General features: G+C 37.9%; 1 protein-coding gene across 1 annotated transcript in view; it reads left to right on the forward strand.

The window, feature by feature from the left end:
• The window catches only part of CEP192 (centrosomal protein 192), a 96,077-nt gene that overhangs the window by 9,736 nt on the left and 64,174 nt on the right, over positions 1–22,167 (forward strand). The window contains exons 9-20 of the mRNA XM_075743004.1: positions 3,234–3,420; positions 6,906–7,238; positions 7,739–7,812; positions 8,057–8,290; positions 9,126–9,248; positions 11,060–11,214; positions 12,742–12,788; positions 14,276–14,408; positions 16,940–17,094; positions 19,523–19,663; positions 19,919–20,258; positions 20,612–20,752. Coding sequence (XP_075599119.1) covers positions 3,234–3,420; positions 6,906–7,238; positions 7,739–7,812; positions 8,057–8,290; positions 9,126–9,248; positions 11,060–11,214; positions 12,742–12,788; positions 14,276–14,408; positions 16,940–17,094; positions 19,523–19,663; positions 19,919–20,258; positions 20,612–20,752 — 2,063 coding nt within the window. The remainder of the gene's footprint in view (positions 1–3,233; positions 3,421–6,905; positions 7,239–7,738; positions 7,813–8,056; positions 8,291–9,125; positions 9,249–11,059; positions 11,215–12,741; positions 12,789–14,275; positions 14,409–16,939; positions 17,095–19,522; positions 19,664–19,918; positions 20,259–20,611; positions 20,753–22,167) is intronic.

A 22,167-nucleotide genomic window follows, 5' to 3' on the forward strand; every position in this document is an offset into this window, starting at 1 on the left:
CTGGGATAATATAGCAGAAAGGAAGGAAGAAAAGATATTCATAATGTATGGTTTCAACAATCATATACTAGTGTTAGTTTACTTGCATTTTTGCAGTTGTAACATTAATTGAATAAAAGTTTAGTTTATTTAAATCTTCCTCATATGGCATTCTTACTGCAGATTAATTTGCTTTCTCTGTTACGTTTTTATTCTGGAATAATTGCTGTTTAGTCGGTAAATTTAACTGCCTCTTCTGAAAACCATTTTAATTTGTGCATGCTGAAATCTAGAAATATATGGAGCCCTGCATTTGTGTGGTGGAGCGTATACAATCAACTTTACAGGATGTGTCCTATGTAAGGACTAGCGTGGCCGAATTCTATAGCAGCAGCTTCCAAGTTTTGTGGCCACCTTTATTTTTTGTTTCAAATGCCTTGGGATAGCCTCCATTTCCATCCATGTGCAGTTACTAATACAGCTTTTTTCATCTGTAAAGTACTATGCCAGTCTTTGGGAGAGTAGCCTTCGCCCGATCTTCAGCAGTCAACCCTGAATGGCAGTTCTGGCTTCCAGACCCCTAGCTGCCTTGAACAGGGAAGGGCTTTCATGTTTTCCTCACAAGATAAATGGGAGAGCGAGAGGTGATAATGGGCCAAGTCTCCAGCGAGAAAGGAGACCAAAATTACATTGGTCATCTGGTTCTAGGTGCTACTTACAGAGTAGCAAAAAAATAACTGAAATGCAGTCCTGACTTGGAAAAATGATATCCAAAGCTATACAACTGTATTTGCTTGGGCTCCTATAGGGAGATATAGGCTATTTTATACCACGTTAGCACAGGGTGTGGTTTTATAATCTCCTTATCTAAGACTGTGCTGCTGCCAGCAAGACTACCCTACCCTATTGGGTGTTCTTCTTTCCATGAAGTCTGTAGTAAGCCATTGTGAAACTTCTAGCATTACTTTAGACTCCCTCCATTGCTCTGTATTTTGAAAGTTGGTGGGGTTTTTTGTTCTTGGGGGTTTTTTTTGTTTGTTTGTTTGGTTGGTTTTTTTTAATTGGCTCCAATTTGGAATTAATGTTTTGTTACAGAATTAAGTCAGTGGCTGTGGAATTTCAAAGTATATGGTGTCTTGTCCTAGGATTCAGCCTTCCCATAAAAAGATGCACTTCACATGTTTTCTTTTGCAATTGCATTGGCTTGAATTGCATAAGCACAGTTGCTAACTTTTGTTTAGTGTATTAACACTTAAAATAAAGATTTGTGTACTGACATTTGACTAAATTGGTATGCTACACAGAATTTATTTTGTCTGTGACTGTAGATGCTATCTTTCAGTGTCTATACGTTTAAACACTTAAAACTGCTAAAGCATAGGCAGACCTGAAAAACTTTGTTAAAGCACCATCACCAAACAGGACTTGTAATCAAAATAGTTTCAGAACAGATGATGTAGATTGTTGGAAAATAGGTCAGTAGGGCTATATTGTTATGTTGATGTAATTGTGTATGATACAATTTCCATTCTCCATTTGTATTATGTCCTTTTTAACAGAAAGCAGAGCTGATACCAAGCTAACTGGAGTAACTTTGGTGTTTTGCTGCTTGTTGCATGCACACAGGAATGGAAAACGAACTCCTTTTTCCCCTCCCCAACGCCGTTTGACCTCTCCCAAGACACCAGCAGCCTGCTAACTACTAAATGCTATTCAAAAATCTTTTTAAAACACGCTGTGTATGTGTTTTGTACTAGCCTGCGCAGTTTGATACTGTTGGAACTCCTGATAGAAAAATACTTGGAGAGGCTTCTTGTTTGGAAAAAACCACAAACAACCACTCAAACCCCAAAACTTCCATCAGACCATTTTTTTTTTTTGAAAGCTTGTCAAATTAAAAGACTAGTTCATGACTAAAAATGAGAATTTTTTGTCCTTGATTGGGATGGGAGGACGGAAGTGACCATTAAAATAATTTTCATTAAAATTGTTTTGATAACTAATTTGTTTTGCATTTCATAGTGTTCAGCATTTGATTAAGATTCCTAAACATCACAAGTTTGTAACTGCTTTGTAATATATGAAATGGTTAGTTTTAAAGGGGTAAGAAAACTGTGTTTTGACAATTGTACAGATGGTAGCTTTTAATAGTTTGGTATTGCTTCATTTATACCTTAGTATGACTTCAAATAAATGTTTTGTCAGTACTACCGTACCGTCTTCATCCTAAGAGAAGTACTTTTTCTGTTATGTACTTGTACATACCTATGGTAATTCCATGGAGTATCTAAAATTCTCTAAGCATAGTATTCTAAAAAATGCAAACACTTGAGCCATACAAAGATTGAAGCCAAAATGCAGCTTGTTGTGAATTGTCCCATAATTTCACTAACCGTATAGCTGTTCCTTTATGTAAGTCCACAGAACTGTAAACAAGACAGAAAACATCTGTAGGTATCTAATGTAGTTATACTAAAATGCACAAGTATTACGGGTAAGTTCTAATAAAAAAAGCAGAAAAATGACATGAAATTGCATAATTCTGAGTCTTGCATTCACCAGGAATCTTAAATTTACTCTGAGGATTTTGCAGAAATATGTAAATACATACAAAGACTGTATTTCACTGAAAGTAGTTATTTTCTGTCAATGTATATTATTAAATTCAAAGTATTGTAAAAACAATGATGTTTTTACGTCTATTCTAGAAGTCCTGTTAAATTAATCTGAATTAGATGCATATGCAGAAAATGTACTTAGATAATATTTAATGTATATTTTGTGTTGCAAATGAAGCGTTACTAAAAGCTCTGTTAACAAATCACAGGAATTCTGGGAGAATGAAAGCCTGTTAATAGCTGTGCTACCACATCCTTTTGATTTCCAAAGCAATCTGTTCTTTTGTTAAAATGTATACTAGGATTATTATTACTATGGTATTATTTTCTATGAATTCCAGTGGAAAAGACTGTATTATTTTCCTTTAAAGAACAGTTTCCAGATTTGTCTTGTTTTGAATTACAAGCCCTGATTTCTGCTATTATGTTCTATTAGTTTTGGCATGGATATACTAAAGCCTTTTTTTTTTCCAGCATGTCTTTCTCCCCTTTGGTTCTCCTTGTATTTACTACCTTTCTCTTTTTCTTGTTTTGTTTTGTTTTTTTGTTTTGGTTTTTGTTTTGTGTTTTTTTGTTTTGGTTTGATTTTTTGTTTTGTTTTGTTTTGGTGTTTTGTTCTTTTCTTAATTGTTTCAGGTATTTCTTTCCCCCTCTGGATTCCCCACGGGCTGGATCAAGATGGTCCAGTCACGCCCAGCTCCTTCCTCCTCCTCCTCTGATAGAGCACTCTTGCGATGCTGACACTGCCAACCTCCAGTATCCTCACCCTCGCAGACGATGTGTATCTCGGCCTCTTAATCTATTACCTGAGAATGAAGGGGTTTAACATGTTACTTTAAATAAACTCTGAAGGGCCTTATTCTGGTGTTTGTGAATGCTTCCATCTCTGGCTGCCTTTGTATTTCTTCTCTCAAACAGAAGATTTTAAAAAAATTGGGAACTTCATGCATGTTTTGCAAAACAAACAATGACATTTGGAACATGTTATTTATGTTTGTGTATCAAAGGAACATTTTAATCTGTACTATTTATACTACCACAACACATACAAACAATATTAACCACGAGCTATTTATGGAGTAGCTGACTTAAATGTGCCTGTCCTTTTTTTCTTTTATTTTTTGAATAAGTTTAGTATGGTCATGAATTTTTTTTTTCTTTTTGTATATTGCACTGACAAATGTGAAATATATTCTCAGAATTAAACATGCCTTCAAGAAGTTATCGAGTAACTAAAGGATGATATTAGATCAACTCATAAAAGAAACAAAACCATTCCTGTGTATACTGCAGCAAAATAGTTTGGAGTGTTTGGTTACTTAAGAATTCTCCATCTTGCTGTATAAATATTTAAATTTTATAATTGTGGTTGACTAATAAACTTATTCTAAAAGGTCTGTATTAGTATGCTTTTTCTTGTAATAGGCTTGAGTTTTTTAACAGGCTCCTGGTCAAGGAGTTTTTTTGATTCAGGTGTCTATTGTCATCGCTTTGCTTTTGTGAAGTTGTGTTCTGGATGTGCAGTTGCGTATTAAATTTTTCTGCCACAGAGTGTGCTCTGACTTTTCTCATGGGTATGTTGAAGGTCTGCAAAGACTACTAGAATTGGATTTCAAATTATGTCATAATTCTTTTTCAATGATTGAATAATTCACTTAGGACATTTTGAAGAAATTGTACTGACTTCAAAGCCTCCTTTTTTGATGTGTCAGCACAGGAACATTGTTGCTGTGGATCAGCATGCTTGGGCTGGTGCGAGACAGGTGAGAGGATAAAACTGGACAATGACTACATGGTATTGCTAGGGAGTAGCATTACTGTATAGGATGTAATTGCCTGAGCTCGTTCTGCAGATCTTGGGGGGGAGAGGTGGGGGGATAAAGGTGAGCTCTGTGCAGCAGAAATGCAAAGTGTGATAGTGTATTTCAGTGTCCTTCAAAAGGGGCTTCTGCTACTTCCTGGACTAGACCACTAATACATGATGGAGAGGGCAACCTGCAGTCTTCCAAAACAATAGCAAGTTCCTGTGAATTTTACTTGTATTCTGAAAACTTTATTTGCTCAGATACTATATTTTTCCTCATAGACCACATTTGTTTCTTGATTTGTCTCTGAGGAATCTAGTTTTAATTTACTAAAAAAACATGAGAGGTAACAACGGTGCTACAGAGTGCTTGCTGATCATGCGTGGAGGTCGGCTGCTGACGTTTTTCAGCTGGCAGGAACAGAACTGTGGAAAAAAAATTTTAGTAAAAGCAGGTAATTAGACTTTTTTACCAAAATGTAAACTTTTATAAAACCATGCCATCCTTCGTATGGTAAACAACAGGCAGGGAAGTTGGAACTAAATGATCTTTAAGGTCCCTTCCAACCCAAACCATTCTGTGATTCTACGATTGGAAAATAAGGTTTAAGTCGGGGTAGAAAGTAACACTATTCCTCTGGGAGAATGAGTTGTTTAAAAAATAAATAAATAATCAAAACTACTATACTGGGATTTATTCCTAAACCAGAACAAACTGTTTCTGGGTATGCAAGCAGCAGAATATACTTCTGAAGGTTTAAGCCACTTTCAGAATTTCTGTCTTAACCCTTTAAAAGGTCACTCCCTTCAATACAGCAATTGATCTTTTTCTTACTGCACTTCTACTTATACTAGGAAAAAAAAATAAGGCTCCTTCATAAGCAGCCATCAAGAAAAGCAAGGTGGCAGTGTCTAGATATGCTGCTGTTTCCCAATGCTAAAAGTTTGTGCTGTGAGACCCTACAGTGTCTGTCAGGTATACCTCAATTACTACAGCGTAACAAAAAATAGTGTAAAATATATTCAAAGATAATTCTTTACATTCTTAACTATCTTTGATAAGCTAGATCTAAGGGAAAGATTCCTGCTGTCATTTTTTTCTTCTGCTTCCATTATTCTTTCGGAGCCCAGAATAACCAGTTATGGTAATAATAAAGTAAATGACAACTTTTTGCAGCTTTTAATGCATTTGTTTATAGTTAATTCGGCATGGTCACGTTATTTTCCTCTGTGCTGAACATGTATTATTATTAGATATCCTGACTAATTCCAGTCACATTTCTTACTAATGGAAACACGCTGTTATGGTTTCAGTGCAAACAAGTCACATTTCCAATGGGCTGGCCAAGTATTTTGACTTCAACAAATGAACGTGTCCTGGTTTTGTGGCTAATGCTTGCCCTCCCCCCTGCCTGCCATTTTGAACTGATGTCTCTCCAAATCAGGACTTTTCACTCCGTATCCTTGGCTGTCCATCTCTGCTCCCTCAATCTCATGCTTCCCTCTTCAGTCATCTCTCTTGCTCTCATGACTCCAGATTGTGAACTGTACTTCTGCGGAGGATCTGGGCCCTTGAACATAATCAGCAGAACCCCTAGGAGGGAGGGAGGTTACAGAGGGGCTTAGAAAAGGATGATTATAGCAGGTACTTGCAGTGTTTTAAATTTATCTAGCTACTTTAAGGCTGCTGTTGGTTTTCTTCTGAAAGAAGATATGCATTATCCTGTATACTGTTTATGTGCTTGGAGCGTATCTCAGCTTGAAGGTCCAGAACTAGAAGGTTTTGGGTCTTGTAGCATCCAGGAGGTGGCTTTGGGTTTGGTAGTGGGTTTTTTGTTTGTTTTTGGTTTTGTGTGTGTGTGGTGGTTGTTGTTTGGTTTTGTTTTGAACATATCTGAACCCAGTATGAACTTACCATGAGGTTGAGCATGTGAATTTCATTCTCATTGTAGCTTTCCACAATATCCATACCAGGAATTGTAGAAGTGCATTGTAAAAACATCCTGGAGTAACACTGAATTTGACGTAGATCTTTTGAAGTTGTCATACAGACATACATGTATGTTTGGAAGGCATCTGCTGCCTTCTCATCTTCTACTTAAAAAATTGTGACACTTATGCTTCAAAACTGAAATAAAAATTTCCATGTTTCCCATATAAACTGCACATTGCTCAACCTCACCTAAGCCACTCATATTGCAACAATACGACAGAAAACAAAGTCAGTACTACAAACAACGCCTGTCACATAAATAAAAAAAAAGTCACTAAGTCCGACTAAAGCTTTTTCCTCATCACTGGCGGCACACCTCAGGGGCGACGCGGTGGCTCAGGGGCCGCCGCTCCCTTGAAGGACCCCGAGCTACTCACCGGCACCAGGGTTCAAACCTCGCCGGTCCGTAAGCAAATACCTGAAATAACCCATTTCATCGTCCCCTTCCGAAGACCTCCCCAGTCGGCGTTAACGCAAAGCTACCTGCCCCCGCGTGCGCTCTCCCTCTGAGGCCTCTCCCCGCCCCCCACGCCTAACGGACAACGGGACACCGCTGAAGGGCGGGGCTGAGCTGTGCCGCGCGCCCCTCGCCCAATCAGCATCCCCCTCTCTCTGCCCCTCAAACTTTTTCCCTCCTTGCCGTCCCCCTCCGGCCAATCGCCGGCTCTGCCTGGTGCTCGCCCACTGGCTGGCGACGGGGCGAGGCGGGCCGCGGGCGGCAGGGCGAAGCGCGCGCGCGGGCTCGGGAAAGTTTGAGAGGCGAACGGCGGAGCTGCGCACGCGCTTCTCGCCAAAGGTTGGCCCCGGGGGGTGGCGGCGGGCTCTTGTTTCTGTCTCGCGCCAGGTGAGCGGGTGGGGTCTGTCCGCCCGCCCTCTGGGGGGCGCTGCGCGCCGGAGCGGCGTGGGCGGGGCAAGGCAAGGCAGGGCAGCGGGTGTGGGACGGTGCGTGCGGAGGTGAGCGGCGGTTTGAAGTTTTGGCGGTTGGGCCGCGGTTCTTCCCTCTCCTCTCAGGCGAGTAGCGGCGGGGCGGAGGCGGGGTGGGCCGGGTCCCTCAGTCTTGGCCGCGGCAGCGCCGGGAAGGGTAAGACCGATCTCTTGCCGTTTGGGGCAAAGGGGTCGTTGGCTTCGAACCGCTCCCCGTCCCAGCCCACGCAGCGGAGAGTGTCGGTGGTCGCCCTCCCCGGCGGAGCCATCGTGTCGCTCCCGGGCCGCGACGGGTGGGAGGTGGTGCCTGCACGGAATGCTGAGAGGGGTAGGGCCCGGGCCTTCCGTGTTGCGATCAGTAGTGTTAGGCTGTAGCCCGCTAAGTAGCGGCCCGAGATGATCGCGTCACGGAGTTTGTAGCTCCCCAGGTGCTCGCTGCTCTGGAAATGGAGGAAGGCTGTCTTGGTCCAAGCGGCTTTACAGGCTAAATATAGGTTGGCGCGTCTTGCAGCGCCCGTACTCTAACTTGCAGGAGTGCTGCTCTTTTTTAGACAGAGCTGTAAAATTCTGTGCCCCCCAGAAGGCTTGGGGGAGAGGACTGGAAATAATTTTTAAGCACATTTGTGGATAAAGCAGGGTGATTGCCAAAGAATATTGGCTGCGATATGTAAGTAATGTATTTTTGACAGCGTTACTGTGACTTGTGTAACTGTGTAGTTGATCTGTTCCTTCTTTCAGATGCTGCTGGACCAGGGCTGATTGTGTTGCCAAGCAGAGTGCTATTTTAAGCAACTTGTGCAGGATGATGGAAGACTTCAGAAATATTGCTGATGAGACATTTCCAAGCTTCTTGGGCCATTCGTTGAGTAGCAGTGCAAGTGTCATTTTTGAAAATGTTACTATTTCCTCAAACCCTGGCTTACCTGTTGCAGCTTCAACTGTCGTCAGGAATAAAATGGGCTGTGACAACAGGTGAGACTATCAGTTAATACCACTTAATAATACCAAAAACCAATCAGTTGGTTTGAAATATTTACGTTTGGAGAGGAAAAATTATTTTGACCCATTATTTGGTAGATGATAAAACTATTTACCAATCAGTAGCACACTAATCAGCAAACATAGGATTGATTGTAATAGCAGTGAAAAATCTGCATTAAATTCATAACTCATGAAATACTTCTATTAAAATCACCATTTAAAAGAGTAGTTTAGTTTTTAGACTGATAACAATCAAGTTTCTTTTAACTCGACTCTTCAGCTTAGTGTACTGGAGTTTGAAGTCATATAGAGAATAATATATTTTTTACATGTATTTTCTCTTAACTGTATTAGCTATTCATTTAACTTAGCTGAATCTGGCTCATTTTACAAAGGGTAGTGTAAGAACTAGTGTTATGGATATGAATTAAAATTTAACACAATTTATAATGATTTGTTTGGCAAGGAGTAGAGCAAAGAGTAACAATTAGAAGGCTTTGCTCACTTAACTCCTGTCTTGTGACTTAACAAGATCAGACTTTTATACCTTGTCTTTCCAGAAGTGTGTGTTGCAAATGGGACAGCACTAGCCACTAAGAATAATAATGTGATATTTCTCTAAAGAACTACAGAAGACTGGAGAGGATCATTCTGGGTACATATGTGTACCTGTAAATACAGATTGGGTAGAAAATGCTAAAATATTCAAATAATTGAACTTACAGGAGATGAGTGGCCATCAATATTTTTTTCCCCAATTCTTTGGAGAACAGGAGAAGTGCATATTAGAATGATTCTGTTGTGTTTTTCCTCCCCACCTTTACAGGCTTTCTGATATCTGTGCATCCTATTTAGAAGGGAAACATTCACCTTCATCAGGATCTCCTCATAGTAGTCAGTCAGATCCTGAGCCAATGGGGAAATTTGCCCTCAGCTTTCATGATGACATGTAAGTGAGATGATAGTTAAAATCTAATTCTGTCCTAAAATGCACATACCGGTGTGTAGATTTCTATGTACTATAAGCTAATTGTGGAATACTTCAGAATTTAATTGCCCATCTCAGCAGCCACTTCTACTACTGGTCTTTTGATGGCAGTAACTGGAGAGCTCAGCTGTGGATTAGCCTGTTAGCTTACAGTGTTTGGCAGCCTGGCCAGCTTTTCCTACTAAACCAGCTCCTCCATGTTTTCTGGAGAGGGATAGTGGCAGGCTATGTGGAAGCATCCTGTGCAATGCTACCACTTAGCCTGTACAGCCCTACATGAACAGTGTTCTGCTATTTAATTGACTAATTGGGCTTCATGTACATGAGAGGAATGAATCTTTAGAAAGTGATTTTTTTTTTTTTAACTGTGATGTTTTGCTTTCTTGTCACACTAATAAAAAATTTCCTAAGTGTTATTAATTAATTGACTTTTTTGAATCTGGATTGTATTTACCAAGTTTACATTACATAATCTAGAATTAAGCTGATGCTTCTGGTTCATGTCGTGTGCATGAATAGTAGTTTGCACTGATTTAAATCTGTTCCAAGTAGGTATTGTGCAGTTTGCATACAGAAAGGAACATAAATTTTTATTTAGCTTCCTTGTACCCTCAGTGATTGTTACTTCTTAGGAAATAACTAGTGAAATAACTTAGAGCACCTTGCTAAGTGTTGGAAGTATTGGAAGCTGTTGCATAGGTTATTCTAACCAAGGTCAAATGTGTTCCTATTGTTGCGATAGAAACTGCAATGTGTGTCTTTCTTACTGATAAAATTGCAGTGTAGGCAGTATGTCCCTATAAAAGCAAAGAATACAAGATTTAAGAGAGAGAATCAGTGCCAATTGTATCCAAGTAAAAAAAATACAATCATGGAATAATTGCATTTCAGACTTTCAAATGTTTGTTTTATTTCTATATCTAAAATATTAAAGCAAAAGCATGGCTCAGTTCACTCGATGTGGATTTTAACATCTTACATGATTAGCTTATTTGCCTGTGTGGAACTCCTATGAAACCAGAAGTGAAGAAATAACTTTCCTGCAGAATTATAAAAGCCGTTATTTAACAGAACTACATGGAATTTTTCACCCTCTGTTTCCCACAGCAAAGTCTCAGGTTTTTGAAGTCTCATGAGATAAATTTGAGAGGTACGGTGATCATAACAGCTCGAGCTGGGTGCCTCCACAGACATTCAACATATCTAGGTGAAAGTTCACAGCTTGTGGCCTAAGGTTCAGCAAATTTAGCCAGTTATGCCAACGCTTATGCTAAGCTTGACTTCTTGGGAAGTATTAGTTGTTATGTTCTTCATGATTTAGGCCCTAATTTAATGTTACAAAAGACATGCTGGTATTGTGACCTTAGGAGAATCTTGTTTAGGGTTTGACTTGCCCTCAAATGGATCATGGAACTTGCCTGGAATAGACCCTTTTCCCCTTATACTTTTCTCTCTTTTTGCAGAAATGAAAAAGAAAGGAACGAATAGAAAAAAAGTAGAAAGGCATATGTCACGTTAAATGTCACTATTTGTTTCATACTTTAGATTGTGAAACTGAAGCCTTTGCAATCTTAATATTTATTCCTTTATCGTAAAATGACAGGTAATAAGTCTGTAGAATCTATGTTAATGGGAACAGCTGACTTCCTAGAGATGAAGGCATTAAAATTGGACAATTGATTGAATCTTTATATATGGAGATGTTGTATACCAATATTGATCTAGATATCTCACTGTGTGATTTTTTTCATTGAAGTAATTTTTCTTTCTAGGGAAGTTGCTACACAAGTTAAAGAACCTCAATCAACTTCTGTTAGCTTGAAAGAATCCCATTCAGTATACGGAGGGCAAGATCAGAATGTCATTGAGCATTCAAATCGCAGTCAAGATACCTTACTTGAGGTATTGCCACTTGAAAGATTGGAAGGTATTAAAATTTGAGAAAAATTATATACTTATGCTCCGTGTAATTAGCTTTTTATGCTATAGATGTCTTGTCTTGACCCTTTCACTGTTTAATGGCATAGCGTAAATGGGTTTTGAAAAAGAATCTCTTTGATTTGAACAAACTGAAAACAGAGAAAGGTTGTGGTTGACACTGTATTAGATTTCTCCCCAAATTATAAAGCTAGACAGTAAGCGTATGAAAGTACTGTTTGCTATAAAATACCGTAATTAGAACGGTAATAGGAATCTGAATTAATTTTTGGAACTTTACTTGTGGAAAAAGTGTATGTAAGTTGTTTTCTACCCCTTCTCTTTCAGTAGATATAAGTCTATGAGATTATATTTTAACTAATGTCTCATCTCTTGCCCTGTTCCAGCCTGTAATAGGTGATCTTTAACTGCAGTTACAGAAGCTGGAAACCTACTTTTCTAGTGAGATGATGCATGAAAAAGTAGTTTGGAATACTTGCTGTGAAAACTATGCTTTTTCGAAGTACGACTAGAGTAGTAGAAGCAAAATAATAGTCTGTAACATGTTTTAAAAGTGTGGCTGTTGATATTAAACTTGTTTGGGTTTTTTGCTAATGCCAGTCTCGTAAGTAAATTCTGCTCGTTTCTTAAAATTCAGTAAATATACTTAGTAAATATATACTTCTAGTCATTATCCTTTTCTAAGCTTTATCTGAATATTTGCTTAAGTTTTCATGAAGTGTTAATAATTTAATAGAGAACATGTTCAATTAGAAAGTACTATGGTTTGTAATATAAATGGGCCCTTATAAAACACACTTCTAACAGTGACGTGTTGACTTCAGTCACTTATTATTGTAGTCCTGAGGAAGTGGCAGTAACTGATGCTTTGGAAAACTGAGACTGCCCAGTGCTTGGACTTGATAGTGCCTGACTGTATTTAGTTAATTAATTTTAACTTGTTGTTTATTCAAGGTTTAGGATTTTAGTCTGGAAAATGTCTTTTATTCCCATCTATTATTTAAGAATTAGGAACCTTTTGTGCTGAAATCTGTATGTCCATGTCTAAAATATTTTCTGTCTTGTGGGACTTGCAATTGGGTTATGGGTGGATATAACAAAGACAAGTGGAAGCTACTTACAAGTGAGCCAAAAAAAGAATTGGCCCAATAGGTGAAATGCAACAGTGTGATAGAACACTTACTTGTTCCTACTTCATCTAATGCAACCTGGGAGTCTTTACTTCTTTGCACTGCCTTATAGAAATCCTTAAGGCAATAATTGTCATGCATAATTTTTACAGTTCTAGCCCTGTTGAAGCCCTGCCCTTTTAATTACTGCCAGATACTTTTGATCATTGTCATAAGAACATGTAAACTTTGGTATTGTGATAACATGTATATTTCAGTCTTATTTTTGTGGTGTATGCCAAGACCTTCAAGACGCTCGGTCTGCTATCTTATAGAATAGTTAGCACTTAGTAGTATAACATAAGACCATAATAAAATACTGATTACACTAAATTCTTTTGTTCCAGATTTGTCAACTGGAATATGCTTTCTTCCAGACAGTAAGAATAACAAGGTGAAACCTTTTCTGAATACAGTGAAATTAAAATTTTTTAATATTAATCTTGTACTAGACTTAATTCTATGAGAGGAGGAAGGAGGGAATTGAACTGTATTTATTGTCTTATGACGTGTACCCCTTAAGTTTGTAAGAGTGCTAGCATGCTGAATGTGCCATGCCTCACTTTGCCTTCTTTTTGCAGATCATCTAACATAATTAGTATCATGGGAGCATGACTCCACTTCGTTGTGAAAATTGTTGTTCACTCCTAGCCTCTGCTGTCTTGTAGTTCTTTATCCATGTAAAGACCTTACATTTTATCCCAGCTGTAGTTTAGCTTAGTGAGAAGCCTTTTGAGGAACTTTTTGGAATGCTTTTGGAGTAGACAAATTACATTGTTAATTACTTTGAGGAAAGTTAGTTCAGATGACTTCTTCAGTGTCCTCAACATTAAAAGCTGCACCATTTGTAAGAACGCAATCTTTCTGCTGCCTCTGTATTCTCTTTTTTTGTGTGTGAGTCTCTAACCCAGAGCTATCAGCTAGCTGCAGGTATTGACAGGTAGGGCTGTGCTTCAGCTGGTTTTATCTACTGTGCTAGGGAAGCTGGCAGTTACGGGCACAGAGATACAGGGCAGACAGGAATGGGACATCTTGTCGCCCTTATAGAAAATATGCCTCAGGCTGCAGCCAGATGCTGTCTGGTATGTGTTCCTTAATGTGTCAGCTGGTATTTACTAAATTGATTTAGTTTTCTTTTATTTGATTTTTCTAGGGCCACAGTGATCAGTGAGTTGCAGTTGAATGCTCACAGGCTGTCACCTGAAAAAGATAATTCAAGTCCCTTTCAAATTTTTTACTTTCTGAACTTTGGCTTTTTTTGCTATCTGTTAAAGATGATCTCTTTATCACAAGGAATGTAAGACTAAATCCAAAACAGACATTACATCGTGCTGTTTTTAAAAATCATTCAGGTATATAAAAGATACAGTATTTACAGTTAGCTAGATTCAGCTGAAATACTACTTTATAAGTAATTTAGTATGCTCATTTGAAGAAATTATCAACCAAGGCTTGGTCTGGGTGTACGATTTCTGAAGAAGCACTGTTTTAGTAGCATAGGAAACTATTGAGAGTTGTCTTTGTACTTTTAAGTTGGGATTGCAGCTTAATAAATGGGGACACAGTTTTTTCCACTGTAAATTCTTTAATACAATGATTCAGTATTTTATTTTTGATTTTTTTAAGGTTTGGTGTCATTCAGATGCTTTTTTTTTTTTTTTTTCCTCTTTCCCCTTTATGATCCCTGTGTTTCTTGCATTCTGGAAGCTAGCAGGCAAAGTCCATTGGAACTAGAATGTATGTTGGGATAAGTAGGAGGAAAAAAAAAAGGCGGGGGGAGGTTTTGGAATATTATTAACCTCATTAGGTTTTTATTATTAACTGAATTTATACAATAGCTAGTAACTCCTAGAAATGTTTCTGTATGGATGCTTTTCGCAGGTTGGTCCATCTGAACCTTCTGAAAAGCTAATTGAAGGTGAAATCTCAAGTGATCATCTTAGCAATAGCCTTTCAAGTTTTTTGGAAAATGAGAAACTCTCATCTCTTGCAAGCTCAGAAGAAGATTCCACTGGTAAGTGTATTTATACCTCTGGGTAGTTAAGTCTAGAATTCTGACACAATGTTATTCCATACTTGAGAAGAAAGGTATTGTTTTACTGAAGTATTTAATATAGGATTACACTTGATCAAAAACTAGTATTAGGAATATTAAAGAAAACTGTGTTCATTGGGAAACCAACTGTTTTAAAATTATAATAGGAGTAGGTGGCTATGGAATTTGTCAGAGAAAATAACATTTTGAAGTTTAATCTAAAAAATTAAAAAATAGTCCTCAGTTACTGTGAATCAGAAATACAGGTAGAAACGTGGGCATTAATTTAATAAAGTGGTAGCCCTAGCTGTAGTTTCCATTTAGATTAACGGAGATAAACTTCTGTGATGGAGAACATGTACCTGCAGTTAGAATTAACTTTTGCTTGAGTTTTGGTTCTCTTTAGATGCCACACATGCAGGGTGACACCCAAGTCAGGAGTCTAGTTTACCAGCAGGGATAAAAGTGAGAGCTTGAGTTCTGTATAACTAAACCAGAGTGTTGAAATTTCTGTGCCCTTCCAGTGGCTGCTGCTGAAGGACAGACGTGCTTTTCTTTATTAATGAATTAACTTTGCACATAACGTGAAGGATGACAGGGTATGTGCTTAGATGCACCAAGAATGAGGAAGGCAGAGTGATAAATAAGTTTACTGCCGTCTTAAGATCAAGCAACCTTGCATTCAAGTAGTGTTACTGGATTTCTCCCTATTTTATCTACAGATATTATGGCTGTGTTTTGAAGTCTTCTTGTTCTTTCTTGTTGCATAACTTCACTTGTATGTAAAGTGTATAAAAATGAAGCTAATAGTTTGCTGAGTAAAAATACTATTTTTTTTCCACCCAAGGGGATGGGATTACTTTTAACTGTCCTCCAAAGAGTTGGTAGTCTTTAGTTGGAAACACTTGTCTATTTAGAGTTCTGGTACCAGTGAAGGTAACTGATCTTTTTATTTTTCCTAGTCAGGGTGCAATCTACTAATTTTTATCAAGTAATTCTGTATTCAGTGTAAATTTGGCAGCTGAGTATTTATAAAAAGTAAGGAGGAAGTCTCTGGTATCTGAGGGAAAATGCATTAATCTCTTTTCATTATTTGGAAGATAGATTATTATTTGAGTTTCACAAAGAAGAAATCAAGACATAGGTAAATGACGTTAAAACAATTAACATGATGTTGTTAATTTGAGTTTGAATTGTAGGTATTTTCCTACCATTCAGGTAACTAATCCCTATATAATTTTTTTTAAAGCACTCTATGGACTTTTGTTCTGAGGATAGGTATTAGTCCTCTTTCCAAAACTGAAGAAACAGCCTGCTTTAATCCCTCCACCTTCTCCGGTATCGTATGTGGAAACAGAGCTGTGATGCGGATTTTTCATTTATTGGCTCTCAGATGTAACAGATCCTGATTGCTTTGCTGTAATATCAAAGTTGCTGTGCATCCATAGCTTCCAATCAGCTGAATTGCATTTTGTTGAAAGAGTGTGCTTCTGTAAATCAGGCTCTTTGTACTGGGCACTGGCAAAACTGGGAATGCAAAAATAATGACATCTTACCTGTGTGTGTATATATGTACTTTTTTCCTGTACATCCTTGGTATTGTGTACATCTCTTTGACAGAAGGAAATACTGAGAGGATTCTTCAGAATTACCTTTTTGGGGAGAAGAATTGAATTATACTATAAAAGCAAAATTGCTGGACAATTCTTAAGCCATCACCAGCAACCTGAAAATTAACATTTCTTTAATTATGTGGAAAACAAAATATAGTTGTGAGTCTATAAAAGCAAGGCTTGTTTGAGTATGCCTTTTTTAAGGAAAAACACAATCAGGATACTGTTTCCTGGAAAGGAAAAAAAAAAAAAAGTAAAGATGTCAAACTTCTTCTTGGAATATATTTTACAATGGTTTTAAGAGTGCATTTAACCATGCCCTAAAAAGCTGACTGATGTCCGGGTCTTTGAAAACAAACAAACAAAAGCCCTGGAAACTACTCTCCCCTCAGCCCTCACGAATTAAAAAAAAACAGCCCCAAAACAAGAAAAATTATGTCTTGGAAAACTTCTCACTTGGCAAATGGGAATAGTACTGTTCTTAGTTAATAGCAGTTAACATTGCCATGGGAATACAGAGCTATACTTCAGTCACTTTCTGTGGAGTTTGAGAAATGTTACATATATTTTAATTTATAAGTATGTGTACGATTTGCTAGTTGGAATGTGGTGGTGTATAGATCAGCGAAGGAAGATGAATGACTTGTTAGCCTGGGAGTTAACATGCTAGCTTATAGTCATCTTGTTTTGCTGTATATCACTAGTCACAGAGAAAGACAATTACCTGTTTCAATGACCCCATTAGTTTAAGGGAAAACCAGGATAATTCTGCTCTGACTGAGTGAATGTATTGTGAGACTCAATGTATTAAATGTTATGGAGTTGCTTTGATAATATGTTAGGTGATATAAAATGTCTGTTGAAAGGTGAATATTATATTTTCTTCTGTTTCAATAGACGATGATATTGATGATGAAGAGTTCTTTGATAACCAACTAGAAGCCTATTTTGAGCAGCTGATACAACCAGAAATGACAAGAGGAGACACTGACATACAGAAACTCACAGAATGCTGTACAGCGCTGAAGCTTTCTGAAAATGGCTTATTTCAAGTAGGTTTAAAGTAGAGTTCAAAGCTCAGCATGCCCAATGGCCCTTAAACGTGGTAGCATCATCAGCAGTTGTCTGCCAGGCTTTATTTCTTTCCTGAAGAACGCAAATACTGTCCAACAGGAAGTTTGTACAGCAAAAGATTCTTTTTAAACTTAAAGATAGCAAATACAGCTCTAAACTAGAAACAAAGAAGTTTGAGTGAGCGTCTGATTTTTTTCTGTTCCCTCTGTAAGGTTTTCCTTGGGGGAAGAAAAAAAAAAAAAAGAGGAAGAAGCTAGGTAGCTATTTTTGTATTTATTTTCCTCTTCCTTGTAGTGCAGAGCTAGCAGCTGATTCATCTGCTTGTTACAGAAGGCCTTGCTGTTTATGACATAAGGTGGCATTAGGTAAGTAGCTGGCTGTCCCAAGAGACATTAGTCAGGAGGGCTTGCAGTAAAGCAAGTCTCCATTCAGGTTTTCCATGCCTCTCTAATCCTGTTCCTCACACTCCTCCTTGTCCTGTGTATAGCCTTCTCCTTTCTCCTGATAAGCAGCTCTGGTAGGGAACTTTGTGCAGTCAATTCTGTTACTTGATCTTGCAAAGGGGAAAAATGAAACAAAACAACCCAAACAAACCCCAAACTCCTAGGACTGGATTTCTGTCCCTTCTGTGGGATGATGGAGACTTGTCCTCAGAGAAATCCTGTAATAACTAATACTGCATCAGTAGTATTTCCTGAAGATGGACTTTTTCTGCTGGACTACTTAATACTATATTTCTTAATCCTCATTACAAAAATAAAAATAAAAAAAATGCTTTGAGTTTTGGATTGTTTATGCTGGTCTGAAGTTCTTGTACTTTCGAGGCATTCTTTTGAATGCTTTAAGGTATGAAAGTTTCTTATACAACTTGCTTCTCCTCTCAGCTTCCTAGTGGTGGTTTTTAGTGTCAGAGATGGTAAGATGTTTGTAGATGAGCATTTGGGATCCTCTCAAGCCCACTAAGGGAAATTATATCATTGGTAACTAAGCAGAAGCCTCTACTGATACCATTGTCTTGTGATGGCATGATTTTAATTTTGATTACCAGTCTCTGCAAAGAATTTGTGGTGAAAGATAAATCTCCATAACAAAGCTAATACTCATAAAATGCTTGCTTTAACTTGTCCCTTCCAGTCCCAGCAAGCTGGTCAGCTGAACTGGAGCTAAGGCCATCTTTTGATCTCGCCTGTAAGATCCAAGAGATGGGCCTGTTGTCTGTGTAGAAATTGCTTAATTTTGATCTGATGGTTCTGTGACAGGACTACTTTCAGTAGTTTAACTTGTTGTTCTTTATTAGAGTTACAGTTTTAACTGCAACAAAATTCAAAGAACAGAATGGAATTTTAAGACATTGATTAAACTTGTTGAAAAGAAATTGAACTCGCTACTGGCGAAAGATTGTTTTATTTTTTTCTTTCTGTAACTATCGAGGTAACATGCTGACACTTATTTTCTGTCATACAACTAGTTTATAAAATCGTTTTGATCACTGGTTTATTATCTTGGATAGCATTCTCCAAGGCTTTAAGTGTATAGTATCATAGAGATTCATTTTTCCAGGAGAGTAAATAAGTCTATTAAATAAGTGGTCAGTGTGTGAAAGATAAGCCTAGAGCAGCAACTGGTTGGCTTGTGGTTTGTGTTTGGGCAGCAGTTTAGCTGCATGACAAACAGAGTGCCAGGAATTAAGTGCCTTTCCATTTTCTTGGCTTTGCAACGATGGATGTGATCCTGGCAGTTGCATGCTTGACTGGAATCGGAAAGTATGATTGATTTAAACAGTTAAATGAGCTGTAGCTTCTGAAACTTCAGAAATTTCCCAGCTGACATCAGAGTTTCCAAGATGTGGGAAGTGATATGTTAATTCTGTAAAAGCAGTCTGCGTAGGCTGCCAGTTGTTGATCTATGGCTGTACGTGAAGAAAGGGATAGGTGGTTGCTTTAAGAGTGAGAATAATACAATTCTGTTCTCTGACCTCAGGTCTTCTCTACTTGTGTAAGATGATGCCATTATAGATAGGCAGTGGGGTAGGTACAATAGGTTCTGAATTGGATTTGGAGTCCTAATCCAGCAGTGTGTCAAACAGAATGGGAAGAGGAGTAGCATGGTGCCCTTGTTAAAGGGAATGAAAGGATGTAGTAGGGATAAGAAGAAATCCTCCATCTTCTTGCTGTGTATGCTCTTGGAGGCAGATGCGTGGATTGGCACAGCTAGGAACTATTGTTCTTGGTGGTGGTGCTAGCAGCTAGAGATGGCTCTGGCAGTGGCACATGAACGAACAAAGTACAATGTTTTCACAATGTTAAAAAAAATCCTCTAGTAAAGACAACTGTAGTGTTAATTTTTTCTTTCCTTTGGTGTACCTGTTCTAGTGTAACTTAAATCTTAATTTATTTTTTTTAAAAGGAAAACTTTCAGGTTCCTGACACTTACCAGGCTGTGACAGGAGTAGACTCTGGAAATGCTAGTGATGAAGATTCACAAAATCAACGGGTAACTGGATGTCCTGCACAAAGAGAAATGCCCACCAGAGCAGTACAGCAACTGGTATAAAATTGTCATTTAAATTTTTGTTTATCATATAAAGTAAGACTGTAGTAGAAGATAGCAGTGCATTTGAGAACTTCATAGAGATTGAACTAACCACCCAAACTTTCTTTACAAAAAATTAATAACACCACTTTGTTCTGAGGTATATTTTTCAAACATAGTTAACTTGGACTGTTTTGCACCTAGAATTATTAGCACAAACGGTTAACAACTGCACTTCTGACACTTTTAAAATTATTATTGTTTTCTAAGAATTCCACGACTACTGGAGATGTTGTAGATTCCTGCAGTGCTGCTGAATTGCAATTAGATTCACTGTATCTTCAGTGCATGGACAGCCGTAATGCTGATGTCTTGGATGTCCTTCCAAAGCAAGAAATACAGTCCTCTGAGTGTCAGGCTGCTGCTTCTGATGCAGAAGTACTACACAGAGCAAGAGGATTTTTGGGACAGTACACCACTCCTAAAGTTTTTCTTAGTGCAAATGCACCTCAGACAGATGCAACTGAATGTGAAGTTGGTCTTGCTGATACTTACCTGTCTCCAACTGCAGACAGCTGTGAGAACATCAGTTTAGCTACCACAGACAAAGGTAGGTTGCTTTAGGTATAACCCATCTATACAATTGTGACCAGACTCTGTTGCATGGAAAAAGAAATAAAATCGTAAGCTATGCATTTTTCTTTAGTTGTGCAAGTTGGTAATAAAAACCAATGTAGCATGAATAAACTTTGACTTGTTTTTGTTGTAAAAAATACTGGCTATTGCATATTGCACTTAACTGTTGTTTATTTGATGGTGAAACTAGTTTAAGCAACGAGTTGCAGCAACTTGAGCTATGGTTTGGTTTTGGTTTTTTTTTAACTCCTTAATCTAAACTTAAGTGACTTTGCCATATTCCTTTTTATTTGAATCAACAGTGTAGCATTTGATATTATCTTTCAGGTGATTTACCACACAGCATTGTCTATCAAAATGAAGAGGGCAAATGGGTGACTGATCTTGCATATTATACTTCATTTGATGAAGAACAAAATTTAAATCTGTCTGAAGATGATAAAATAAATGAGGAGTTCATTACTGGATGTATGTAATCTTTTTCATTTTTAGTTAGCTGCTGTTACCTGTAATAGTGTTAAGTAAACTTTCTTCCTTTTTTTTTTTTCCCCACTTCAACAAATCAGTATTTGGTGTTGCAAAACCTCCAGACTTTAGATACTACAAATTATTTGAAAGCTGATGTTGATAGTAGCCTATAATGATATTATCATTAGTTATAGTTGATATCTTCTCTCCATGTTTCCTACTCTTCCCATGAAGAGTCTTTTGTTTTGTTTCAAAAAGCATTCCAACATGTGTCACTGGTACCTATTGTCTGAGCAAAAGTACCTCCTGTACCTGTTGTTTCTATAATTTTTCCTTTGGATTTTAATTACTGTTAGCCTTTCTTTCAAGAAGAGGAAACAGTAGTCATTCTGTATCGCATGATGGTTATAAGACAGGAAATAATTGTATATAAGAAATTACTACAAAATCAACTAGAATGTGAAAAGAGCTTCTGAATTCACTAGCTGGTGATTTTTTTGGTTTTGTTTTTTGTGAACCCCTTGGGAATATCTTGATGCTGAAAAATGATATTGGTACTGAAAAATGTTGGAGCTTATTGAGGGGCTTTACTGGACTCTCATCTTCTAACAAAGTCCAGACTTTTTGAACCTCCGTTTACTTAAAGTTGTTTATTTTCCTTAAGCTATCTCAGGCTGATCTTTGTCATACAGACTTGGATAATATGCACATAGTACTGTAGAAGAATCAATTCCTTAGTACCAAAATGTCATGTGGTCATCTGTTTTACTAGACAGATTCAAACAATGCATGCAACAGTAGTTCTTCTAGTTCCTAAAGTTGACATATGGATGGGCTAATGTATTCTAAAGATGTCCGTGGTCCACTCAAGGTTCCTCTTTCTTCTAAAGAGAATGCCGTATATGTTGCTGTCTAGAATTGTTTATTTTGAATGAGTGATCGAATAGGGTTGATTGGTTGAAATAATGTTTTTCAACACCGTAGTGGTTTTCTGCTGGAACAAGCAAATATGACCCAATTTGGGAGAAACTTCCATATCTACTATGTCAGTAAAGCAGAGCTCCTCCGTTATTTTTCAAATGCCAGGATATTTCAGACACTTTCCTGCATCTCAGACTCGGGTTGTCAAGTGATTAGAATATTTGACTGTTGTAAATTTTTCCAAGTCTGTTTAGCTTTTTTCCATCTCGTGTTTTTAAAGGAATTCTGCTTTTGAACTGATTGGTTTACCTGTTCACATGGTAGATGACAGGCACTTAAATACTCAATGTGGTTAGCATTTTTCTGGCTGCCAGTTTGCCTGTCTGTCTGCAATGCTAAAGTGTGATGCTTGACAGCTGAGAGACTTTATTTGTAGGGACAGAGAGGAAATGTTACATCTGATGCTTCTGAGTCTCATCTCTGTCAGCAAACTG

Source organism: Balearica regulorum, chromosome 2 (genome assembly GCF_011004875.1).
Source record: "Balearica regulorum gibbericeps isolate bBalReg1 chromosome 2, bBalReg1.pri, whole genome shotgun sequence".
In the NCBI taxonomy this organism is placed as follows: Eukaryota; Metazoa; Chordata; class Aves; order Gruiformes; family Gruidae; genus Balearica; species Balearica regulorum.